We start from the raw sequence: 13047 nt of genomic DNA on the forward strand, positions 1-13047 counted from the left end.
CAACTGTCAGATAGAAGCTAACTCAGGTTAGCACTATAGTTCTACCGATTAAAGGCTGGCTCATACTTATCTAATAAACATTTCACACGCTACGGAATTAACCAACATAAATTACTTAACTACCATGTTAGAAATGAACATACATTGAATATTTACATTTGATTACCTTATTACATTAATAGGGCTGGTACTACACTACCAACAAATGTTTACAACCATTGAATAATGCTTGTTTGTCACATAACATGGCGGTCGAGGCCGCGGTCGTTTGCTAGTGTAGTACCCGATAAAAAGCACAGGTGGATCCATAAAAATATTGAGAGGCATGTGCAATCAAAATTATTATATACTCTAGATAAGTTTCAAACGAAACCTCTATTAATTAAATAATTCAGTTCATTCATAATTACAACAATTATAATAATTATTTTATATAATAAATCAGCACAGCAATGTACAAAGCTTTAAATATTTTTTGTAATTTCTTGCATTTTCTTTTCACCATATCTTACATGTTGAATTCAACAAATAAATATTAATAGTTTATCGCAAATGTATAATTATTACTCTTAATTTAAACATACAGACACCGTAAACAGAGTTTTAAGAAAGTAAAACATTTTGCATACAAAGGTAATTCTCAATTATAATATTTCGATTAAATGAATTCTATTTAAATTGCGAAATTAGTGTAATAAATAATGAAAATCTTAGGGGAATCGGATATAATTGTTATTAATAAATGTATTGTCTAACTGTTTAGTCGATCACATGATGCAAATGTAAGGTTTGGTGAAGCCACAGTGTACAGTGAGATTCTGTCCGTCCTGTGCTAGCCAGTAACGCGGTCGGGGGGCCGACGTAGTCATGTGAACACCCTCACGGGGTGAGGATCGCCATAACTAGGGTTACAGTGGTTACAACGATAACGCAGCGGAAGCTTGGTGTTCGTCGTCACGAGCTCGAAGCATTATGGCATACCGTCATGTAATACGTCCGTTAATGCACTTTGTACGCACACGTCAAGTAGCCGCCGGCGACCTGCAACAATGTTTAACATACAAAAACAATTAGAATGATGCCTTAACATAGTCATACCATATACCAACAGTGTACTGTTTGCTTTAACTAAATTCTCCTCTATAAAATTTGTTTTCTCATAATTTTTGTATACGATATACTTGGCTTATATTTAAAATGCGTACTGATAAAAATAAACAAGCCAGGCTAATGTGCTGTTTTAAATGTATTATGTTAATTCTGGTCTAACCTTGATAATATGGAAAAACAAGACTGCCTGCGGAGCTATGGACGACGTAGTATCTAGTACATAAACTAGACTGATGCTAGGCAAAGATATAAGGAAAAGTTAGGACCATGTAAGTTTTATATAAATAAAAATATGTAAAACCTGTTAGGTAGTATTTACCGTGTTTAGTATACTTTTTATTCATTTACCGCGATAACATCTGCTTCCGTTTGTGTTCAACCTTTATGAATTATTTATGTAACTCAATGACGATTTGTTTGTATGTTAGCTTGTATCCTGAAGCCTTTGAGAACAATTAATAACGTCCTCCTGTCAGTCATTGTTTTAATATGTTACACACATTTGAAGTCATTTATTATCATTAAACAACAAAAGGAAGTATTTTTCGTTTTCCGACTGCGTTTAAGTTATACAATCAAAATTTGAGTTACCAGACTGCCCCTTATTTACTTTGCAACAACAATAAGTTTATCGACTGTGAATATATTTAATGGCATGACCGTTTTGCCAGGTAGCACGGTGACAACTTAAAATTAAGTATGAGTTTACCTGTGCGAGTGTATCGAGATTCAGTCAAGGTTGTCCTGGAAGATGAGCCGCACGTATCCGGGCGAGCCCTGCAGCGGCGACGCGCAGAAGGGGCAGATCGCGTGGAAGCCGTTCGTGCCGTGCGGGATGTCCACACTCGCCCAGTACCTGAGAGTTACATTATATTCAATTAATAAGTATATTTATTAACTGCAAGTTGTTGCCCGCGGGTCCGCCTGATAAAAATCTAAAGTGATCCCTCGGGAACATAAAATACGGTATAAAAACTGTCTTATGTTTTAATCCTGGTCAGAAACTATTTGTGTACCAACTTTCGTCTCAATCCGTTCAGTGGTTTTTGCGTGAAGGTGGAACCAACATCCATACAAACTTTCGCTTTTACAATATTAGTAGTACTTTTTTTTGTTTGAGACTAATTAAAGCTTGTCAGTTTTTAAATATTAGTTACACTGAAAGTTAATGCATCACAGTCAAAAAGGTAGCCCACCATAATTTATTCTTGTAAGGTTGTTGCATTTGTGGAAACGAGATGGTATAAATCTGCGTTTCCCATCACTCTACTTTAACCAGTGGTGAAACCACCAGCATTGAAGTCGTAGTCAATGTTACAACATTATTGTACGTCGTTTGAATACATTTTCGCTTACGAATTATTAGGTAATAAATAAGCTTGGATGGAATTTACGATTCTTTGTCACGATAAACCATAAAATTAATTCACATGTCCTTAAATATTCACATATTTATAAACTAAAACCCACATGAATAGATATTATTTATTCAATATTCATATTCTAAGAAAATTAAGTTATTTACATGGTTTATAGTGCGCCTTCTTCTTCGGTGTTCGAAATTCTTAGACTTGACAAAAAATAACTAACATCCAGAATAACTATAACACTTCTTTTAGTATCTTAAAAGAAAAGTAAAGAACACCATTGTGAATCTGGGATCGCCAGCCCATGATGACCTTACTCTGCAAGGCTTTTCTCCAGCAGTGAGATAGTTACTGGTTGATATTATTGAATGTTCATTACTCTTTTACGCTCAAATGGCTGACCCATGTCGTTGAAACTTAGTATGAAAGTAGCTTCGTCGTAACATGAGCAACATTTTGCAAGTGGTTTATATTGCGATGTGCAACTATTGTTATTGTATGGTAGTATACTAACTTGACGGTCCTCTCGGAGGCCATGTGTCCGCAGGGGTTGAAGGCGTAGGTGGGCGGGCCGGCGTCCACGTAGAAGGCGGGCTCGATGCCCATGCAGACGCGCACGACGGGCCCCGCCGTCAGGCACATCGGGCAGCGCCGCGCGCCCGACTCGCTGCCGTCCGCGCCCCACGAGTGCTCGCCTGGTGGGGACGGAATACATTTAAAACTATTTCTTAACATTCCTTATGATGGCATCGTGAATCTATATCTATCTTTATAGCTACTTTATAGCTCTTGAGATTTGATTCTAACATTGAAACTTAAAGTAAAACAAAAATAAAGCGATCATTGATCAATCTTCTTGACTCTTATCGACACTTTGTGGTCGTTTGTCGTTTTCTGTGAGTTAATTATTTGACTTGAGATACTTTACTCTAAAAAAAGGTTCCCGGACAACAAGGTAGTCGGGATTACAGGTAAATCAAATCTTTAAACTCCTCATCATTTAGAACCGATCAAGGACTGCAAGCACATCAAACTTTTTTACTTTAAAAGTGTCTTGTACAATAAAAGTGTATTAATACAAGAGTTATTCAAACTACTTGTTTAATATGTTTTTCGTTAACACTAAATAAATAAGGTAACTACCTTGCACATGTCCGCAGTTAAGATACACGTAGGGCTGGTTGAGATCCTGGTGCGCGGTAGACAGCTTGCGCGGAATGACAAGCGTGTTCAGACCCACGGGACATTGTGGCCGGCCCGCGTTCAACTCGTCGACTAAAGTTTCAAGATCGCGTTTTGTCTGTAAATGTTTAACATGTAATATTATTATTTTAGGTACAAATGTTACGTGAAGTACGATGTAAATCTAATTATATTTTTTTCTGTTTAGAATCATTCCAATGAATTTACAAACTCGGTCTTGAGTAGGCTATTATACAAGCAACATATCAAGTTATCAACATTTGAACTATTTTAAGGAAAACTCATTATTTAATAATAGGAAGCTTAATTTAAATATATTTCTGTATCAGCTACAATTTAAAACCATTATTTTGTTTTAAACTAAATAGGAAAATCAGATAAGGATTCATTTATAATGGCCAACCTTATTATTAAATTATCATCGAATCAACTTACCGGTGAATTTTTAAGTCCTTCAGCGCTCCTCCAGAGCAGTGTCGCGCCACATAAGTCTATCATCGTGCCGTCTCTGAGGACGTTTGTCTCTGCTTGGCAGGGTAGGCCCTACAACACAAACGAACCATATAATCCTTGATTTGATGCCCACAGCGTAAAGAATACATAAATATTGTCAACTGAATTGTGTGTGAACGTTTGAGGAATATATCTTCGGGTTCCCACGCGTGCTTTATATTCTAGATGGAATCCAAGAAAAGCGAATGCTAGTGTTTTATTGATAAAATGTATTGATACTGTCGCTAAATCTTGGTATTTCAATGCTTTGTTACTGTTTCATACAGCTACCTATAAATAAATATAATATTATTTTATGCCTAAATATAAAAGTTTGGCTTAGGACTAAAATTAGCGCAGAATTCGAAAAACTAAATGCTAATGTAACAGATGTCCCTTCTGTTACACAACTGGCTCCGGTCAAACAACTGACGGTACTTTAGGTACCATTAAATTTGCAAACAGCTGTTGCTTTGTTTGACCTACAACAGCACGTGGTTGTAAGTTTTCATTCCATATGTTATTGCAAGAACAGATTTTGATCCGGTTTATAATTTAGGACAAAGATTTAATTTATTGTAGGGCTATATAAATAATTGAGTTTTTTTCTATATGTCTGTATTGAAATGAAAAGTTTTTTGCTGCCAGCGTTATTACATTTTATGTGGTTTATTAAATATTTCGTGTAGTAGAATGAACAGGTGTTGAAGAAATATGCGAACAAATTTAATAAAGCGGCAGTTCTATAAATGTCACCTAATCTGTTGGCATTTAGAATATTAACAGCACATTCTTCTTCTTTTTAATTGATCAAAAACATCTGCTGTTATTTTCTTTATTTTATGATAATCAATGTCCAACGACGACTATTGCGTGCTAAGGTATACTCGAACGTACACAACTTGAAAAGGTTACGGCGACTAACATTCAAAATGTTAATTAACGTCGATAGCTCATTGTGAATTAAGCAGATTTTAAAGATCTATCTTTAAAATCTGTTGAATGTAATATGTGCACAGTGGTGTTAGGGTATTTTTATTTGAAGGTAGGGTAATTGTGGGAGGTGTAAACAGAAGTTCACACGGACAGCGTCGCAACAGCTAGTAGTATAAATCATCGGAGTACGTCACCAGGTGAGCGGGTTTGTTGAGTACAGCGTTGTACAAGATGGCACGTTAATTCTAGTTGATATATTGTGTACCAACCTTCTGTTGTGCAGAGCGACTCTCCCTGAGCGAGAAGACAGCGCCTCCGACAGACGTCTCGCGCCACGGCCCGCAGGTGGCACTTCCTCCGCAGAAGTCGCCGCGCGGATGCATTATCAACACGCCATTTGTCGTGAGCCCATCAATTTCGTGGTTCTCTGTCCATTTTGTGGCTTTTTCCTGGAAATCATTATAGAATTTGGGTTATTCTGACCGTAGACAAAAACCCGAGGTGACTCATTTTAATTTGTTGCAGAATAGCAGTAGAGTATTCTTGTTGTGGTTTATTTCGTATTGATATAAAATATTAATAAATATATCACATTTATGTAATGTCGAAATAAATAAATTTTCTTTCAAGTACTGTGTTCAACTGTTGCTATGCATCAATTAAGTGACTAAAATATTAAAATAAGCAAGTCTATCAGAACGTAAATCAGTAAAACATTACCATTGATGCATTTCCTTAAGTACTTAGGGAAATCCGAACGGGAATTTTGTAATTCCAATTACCCTTTATCTCGACCTATTTAGATTAGTGTATATATGAAAAAAATACAATGACCAGTAGTTTGATAATATTATTGATTGATAGTATTGATACCTATTCAACATAAATTACGTGAGTCAGCATTTACTTCCTCGATTAACGATAGAATTCTGTCATCATTAAGAATCGATAGCAAAGCGTGGGTGTACGAAATGTTATTACTTGTAACGTTGTTACCAACCTCCACATATTTTTTGCCAAATTATTTGACCTCTTTTGTATTGTAGTGTGACTTATATGACTTGCAGTTCAGCAGGCTTTCTACTAACACTGGTTTGATTTTCATTTGGATCCGATTAAGTCCTTAAATGGTATTGTATCCAAACTCGATGACCCGTCGATCGAGTGCACGAATTAGCGCTAGTATCGGGTCTAGAGTATCAACTTGATTTCAATTCGTTTGACACAGAACAAAAAGGTGATAATTTAAATAAAAATAACTACAGTCATACTGAAGACTTAAAGAATTGAAATTGGAACCGATCTCTTAAAGGCAATACGCTTAACAAACTAAAAACAAATAATAGTTGTCTTCGGTACTGTATAAATGTGACTACGTTCTACGAAGTCGTGAATGTAACAGTATAGGCGAGCAGTTAGCTTAGTGTCGACAACACAGTACATTCAGAGTAAATGCCAAGTAAATCGTTGGCATTTGGCATTCATTTACGTGACGAGGCCGACGTCACACCCGCCTACATAGGACGTCAAAACCCTCGAATTCTGTAGAATATTACCAACATAACTTGTCAAGAAAAAACATCGTAGTATAGAATATCGAATGAAAAGAAATATCATTTCCACAAGATATTGTGAAGGTTTATAGGCAAGATATTATGATAATGTCCAGAACTTGAAAGCATTAATGTCGATGTCGACGGATTTACCCTTGAATAAAACTTTTTAATTTAATTACAAAAATGAGCATCACTGTTTAATTCAACCAAGGCTTTTCAAGGCATTAAACAGGAAAAAGCCCTGTGCTTACTTACCCCTAAAAATATATTTCTGGAAGAGTCAAATCCGGCGGCGTAAATGCGGCAGTTGTTGACGTCGGTACGGTCAGCTATGATACGGCAGGCGAACCGCGATATTGTGCTCTGCAGCACTTTGGTGTCGCCGGTCTTGTCGCCAGCCACTGTATCCATCACCACGAAGTCTATTGGCGATTCTGAAGATCTACCGATCTGTTGACAAATGATAAAACATTATAAATAACGTATATTTTGCGTATTGAACACCGAGCTGCAGCGAATGTACTGTTCCGAAGACAAAATGTGTCTTTGACTGTGTTCAGACTTAAGAATCGTGCTTAATTTATATAATACAGTTCACATTCAAACCATTATTTTTACCGTCAAAGAGTAAGTAGGGAAATGTAAGTATTCAACAGTACAATTACCTAAACAATCTTTTGTAATGTGCATTTCTCTGGTTAAAAGAGATCTGCGAATTGTGCAGAGACAGTTCAATAATTATTAAAACGTTACGAGTGCATCATTTATCAACAAAAGCTATAGAAAATAATAATTTATTATCTCTATATATTGATAACTTACAAGATACCGTTCAATATATTTTTAATATCGGTAATGGGGAATACCAGACACTTAAAACAGTTCATAAAAATATATATTATGTATAATATTTTGCTTACGAGGTTGGAAATCCCAACTAATTGTAACGCTGATACGAAGAAATGTGCGTAGTTTAATATTGTATTATTTGTTGTTGATACATAATTAGTAATCATGATATCTAATGTTTCCGCATAATTACATCTGATTTACAGCTTAGCAACAATACGGGGCTACGGACTTAGCAAATAAGTCTTAAGGATCGACTATAATTTTCGTCAAGACTAACATCTTAGCTTATAGTTTACAATGACAAAAAGGTTTTTGCTTATTGAAAGGTACGAGATTATCGGGTAAATCATCAGGAACAGCGTCCAGCAGCCGAGGAGTGTGAAGGCTGCCTTACGTCACCCGTTCCAAAGAGTGACCGTAGCGCTCTGATTGTCAATGGCGAGATTCGCGAGCCTTCTGTCAAGTGCTCCTCCAAATGTACCGCAGAGGCCGAAGGAAATCATTAATATCTTAAATTTAAATATTCAATGCGAGATTCGTAATCTTGTTTAACTTTTGTTGGTAAATTGCGGAGTGAATTCCATTTTTATAAACATTCTCAAGAGTGCCTTGTTGGCCCATTCGTCGTTTGGCAATCATACGCCTTATTTTGTGAGCCAACTGGGACGTCAGCATCATTTTATTTTTACATCAACATCGGGCATTGTATTAAAACATTCGAGTTTAAGCGTTTGAGGTTACCTTCAAAACTGAAAACGTTCAAGTGATTCGTAATTAATGCTCGTTTACACAGTTCGTTCTCGAAGCAACCTTTTAATTCCCAATTACGAGAATCTCGAAATTCAATTTCACCCGATGTTAGGTAAGATTGAGTTCAATTAACTAATAATAACTTGAAGAGTTTATGAGCATAACGATACGTCGGAAACGCGTACATATTGAACCGTGGCACTTAGATTATTACTTGGTTACATACAAATAGGTAAGATAAGCGTTGGAGTGTAATAATTTAAATTACAGAATTATCGGCATGTTCACATGCATGATCACGCACATCATGTTCGATTTGTTAGCGGTGCGAAGACAAAGGTAAGCAGACAGGCATCAGTAAGTCATCATCGGAATTTGTTGCGTGAAACGTGTTGTTGGTGTGTTTGTAATATTGTTTGTAGGGGCACTAGGCATAAGAATGCAGCTTAGCGTGATCGAAGCCGCATTGCCGATGTTGGGTAACTTGAGGCAGCCGACGAGGCGTTTGCGTCACGAGGCTGACGCGGCCCGGCGACCGCCCCGATGCCACCGACTGCATTACGAACACACACCGCCCTGCATTATGCACTTGTGTAATTAACTTTATGACAATCGATCGGCCTACCTTTTTTCAAGGCTGAATAGTGAATAGGTAATGTGGAAACTTCTTTGAACTTTAAGTTGTAGGTAATTGGCTTGTCCTTCCTAAAGGTATAAATATTAAAGGAGCTCTATTTCAAGTCGTTTAATCGTAATCAACAATTTACTTTAATAGAGCGCAAAGCAAAATATAAGTACATCGATGATACAATTGGGTTTTAGAGTTTTATGATGTACATCATTCTAATTCAATTCCATCAGTCAAATTTCAATCTGAGTGGCACTAAATCTACTGCCCGACGACAGCTGCGTCTAGGTCTCAATTGAGCAACTCTGAATTGTATTTTTTTCACCAAACCACAGAATTGGATCAGCAGGCGTGACGAGTAAATAAAGATGGTGGAGATTAAATGTTATCCGGTGACTGTCCCGTTATAAACCGTCGTTAGCGTTTAGTGCGTTAGAATCTTAACACCAAGACAAATCCAATCGGACTACGGTCCAATATTAACCAAAACAATCGATTATTACATCTTGTGCAAAGAGATAAGGACCCTGTCACGCACGGGTATCGGGCGTGTTTCGAATGGTTATTATTCTCTAACAGCCTTTAATTGCGTAGTCTTTTCAAGTTTATGCTCAACACTCACTAAGCAAAGGGTAAAAGAAGTACAACAGATATCTTAACTTTTACGCTCTAATATCGTGTTGGCCCATGTTCATCGATGCATTTACTGCTAAAAAGAAGTTTTTATTCTAAAAGGAAAATTTGCACATTATTTTTTGCATAGTCATTAAATATTGTGACAAAAGTGCACATCGATATGCTAGCGGATACAGGAAATTAGACAAGCATATTTTTTTATAATCAGGTGTAATAAGAGACGTCTGAGCTGTGTCATGTTAGGCTGGCTATCGTTAAGGCAACGCAGTGGCCAACGTAACTGATACCAGCTGACCACAGCTAGATAAGTAAGTAGAACCTACATAATGAAACCGCAGCTATATTACAATGCTTATGTAACAAACGTTAGATTGTCTCAACAAACTCGAAATACAGTTAAAATATAATTAAGGGGCAGCGTTAATAAATTTCCATTATACGCTTCACTGCTAATTGTTCGCCTACAAAAGTAGTCAAGTAGAATTAAAATTGTACGTGGTTTGATTGCTGCGCTCGTAAGAAAAGGGTCTTTTGAACAGTTTAGTGCTTTAGGATCCATTGTGTCTGGCGCGTGCTGCATCTTCAAGATTGCCATTTGGAAAGGAAATTCGATTTGCTTCTTCTCTAGCTATTTCCTCTATTATTTTTGTAGGTGCCGTCGGTTACGTCCGGCTGCAGCTCTCTTGTGAAGTGAAATTTCTATTGTATAGGGAAGTGAATTTCAATTTGCTTTATTGAAAGACTTTACTGCCATAAATAATTGAATTTATTGCTTTCAATAATGTAGTGGTATAACGGAGACAATAAATATCCCCGTCTTAGAACATTCATGGCTACCGCAGGTGTGAGCAGTTACAGCAGGGGCTGTGTTACCCCGCCTGGCAACTGAAGCCCCTACTCGAAGGCAATTTCCTTTACATTAACTCGATACTGGCGTTATCACCACGCTCCGCTTGCTACACAATCTAATTTGACAAGGTAGCGAATGAAATACACACCATTTGTCTGTCCAATATAGAACATATAGAAATAGTAACTGAACCATGACTTTTTGAAGGTATGCAATTTAATCCTTGGAAGATTTTTATGCAATATACACGAGTACGAATGATCTTTAAAATAATTCTCTAGAAAGTGCCATCGGGCATACACTGGCTCCATTTACCTGACTATGCATTCATCTGCTTCCTGTTATTCGGATCAAAGCGACGATAAAAACTCAGGTACTGCAGAATACTACAAAACGCACAATTCAAGTATTTAACTCACGTTATTTTTTCAGAGAACCAAGTGGGTTTCGTGTTACCTGACCAGTCATATGAGATGTATGCTCTTTGCGGACGTCCAAGTAATTTGTGAACAGTGTTTGGTCGCTCTACCTTATTGAAAACGGATACCTATTAAGTCAGCCAGGCATACAAGATATAATATAATCCGAGTTAGATGTTTACTTGAATAATACAAGATTGATCCGTTTGTGTAGTGTCCGGTTGAGGTTGATTTGAATGAAACAGGCCAGTTTTCAACAGTCATTAGTCCCAAAACCGACAAACTACTTAATATTACCGTTATTAAAAAATGAATAGTAAGGAGTAAATAGAATTCACAGTTGTCTTAGAAAATGACTAATTACTTGTTAAATGCCGTTTTAATTAGTAGAAAAGTGACTTAAAATAGTTTAATAGAACAAATACTTCAGTGTGGATAAAATATCGAGTGGACATGTCGTGACTGCGATTTGGAACTGAGCATTCAATTATTGTTTAACGTAGGCGGCATGTAGGCGAAAATACGGGGGCTACACATGACTATCTCCAAAACATACAGTATACATAATTAGGCCGCATTAACTGAACAATGAACCTTTAATATATCAGAACGATCAAATTAGGTTCGTGATGAAAGAAATAAACTATTAGCGACGTTTTCTTTCCCTTATCTAGTACTGCATCTACAAATACAGTCTGAATTAGTGTAATTTATAGTATACTTATACTTAGGATGCCAAAACGTAAAGAGTTAGTTTGACTGACAAGACTGCGGACGCGATTCGCTTACCGCAAAATATTACTATCGGTCGTTTAATATAAAAAGTACATTTTGTAGCAACTTGTACCGGTAGTGCTCACATTTTTACGTCGGACATGCCAAAAGTCGACATCTATGTATGTATTTATAAAATACCAGGATAATATAATGACCTTAAATATCCCAATATCACTTTATTGTCACTTGTCACTAGCCCAGTAAGCTTTTGTGGCCGACTTCCCCACATGTCACAAGCGTTTTGGAGCACGTGTACCGACGCACATGTTCGTCGATATACGAATGTTGCATTAAATTTGGCTACCTGAAAATTCATGGCTATCATGATATTCGATTTCGGTATGTAGAGGTACGACAATAAGGTCTATATTTCCATATCGGGAACTGATATGAAAATGTGAAAGAAGGGAAATTGCCCGGAGGTCCTGTCTCGTTGTAGACGAGACATACCGCTGGATGGCTGTCAACTGTCAATAGACCTTCCTTCCCTCCCTTTGAGTGCTTTACACGAACATATCAACGAACACTCAATAACGAGAGAGGAGACAGTCGTACAACTCTGTAAATTAAACAGCAAGAATATCGTGGACGATAAATAACATTACATCGCTTAGAGCTACATCTATCAATAAGATTGTAGTCACAAATATACGTTGAGTGTTTTCCAAAGAAATGTGGTCTGGGTCCTACCAGACTGATCTGATTAATAAGTCAAGACAAGTCAAGACGTTTCTGTTATCATCCGGCTTTTTAAAGAGTTAATGAGAAATCGGTACACTGTGAGATTTGTGTAGCACGTGAAAAACCCTCACTGATAATTAGTTACATAATAATGGGTTTTTGAGCGTTACAAATGATACCATTAACTGCTTATGATAAAGCTTGATTTTTAGTATTAATTGTCAATCGGAATTACCCAATACAAAACAAAAATAATTGGTATTTACTGAATATAAAAATAAAATAAAAATACAAAATTTACAATTGAATTTGAAACAGCCGTTGTTCACACGCATTTCAATAAAGTCCCGTACAATTTAGGACATGTAAGGCTAATGCCAATTGTATGCTACCTACACAGACATTATGCCGCATTGGAATGGAACATTCACCATCCAAATAACCACTAATCATCTACAATACATAACTGCAACTGCAAAGTATAGACTACCTGATGAGTACGGGGTTTCTGGGGACTACAACCACCTCTTAAGTAATATTGTGGAACTTGCAGTTGTGGAAGCGTGACGATGCTCTACGAATTCCATCCTGTCGTTTCGCTCCTAAAAGTCCTACATTCTTATTTCAAGAGGTGCTGAATTCTATACTTTTTTTGAACGTTTTATACTATGGTAGTTGTGGATTTGATTGTAGGTTAATTTAAGAAGGGAACAGTAGCGAAAACATGAAGTTAAGAATGCAAAAACAACAGTTTTAATTAAACTTTTGCAGACTGCGGGTGGCTGTGACA

The 13047-nt window shown here is 36.8% G+C and overlaps 1 protein-coding gene across 2 annotated transcripts in view; it reads right to left on the bottom strand.

Moving 5' to 3' along the window:
- Positions 1-673: 673 nt before the first annotated feature.
- The window catches only part of LOC113498881 (protein pellino), a 39237-nt gene continuing 26863 nt past the window's right edge, over positions 674-13047 (bottom strand). For both annotated transcript variants that reach the window (XM_026879046.1, XM_026879047.1), the window contains exons 4-10: positions 6920-7114; positions 5378-5557; positions 4116-4223; positions 3621-3777; positions 2992-3172; positions 1820-1966; positions 674-1041 (exon numbers count right to left, since the gene is read on the bottom strand). In XM_026879046.1, coding sequence (XP_026734847.1) covers positions 1840-1966; positions 2992-3172; positions 3621-3777; positions 4116-4223; positions 5378-5557; positions 6920-7114 — 948 coding nt within the window. In that variant the 3' untranslated portion in view covers positions 674-1041; positions 1820-1839. The remainder of the gene's footprint in view (positions 1042-1819; positions 1967-2991; positions 3173-3620; positions 3778-4115; positions 4224-5377; positions 5558-6919; positions 7115-13047) is intronic.

Source organism: Trichoplusia ni, chromosome 11 (genome assembly GCF_003590095.1).
Source record: "Trichoplusia ni isolate ovarian cell line Hi5 chromosome 11, tn1, whole genome shotgun sequence".
NCBI lineage: Eukaryota > Metazoa > Arthropoda > Insecta > Lepidoptera > Noctuidae > Trichoplusia > Trichoplusia ni.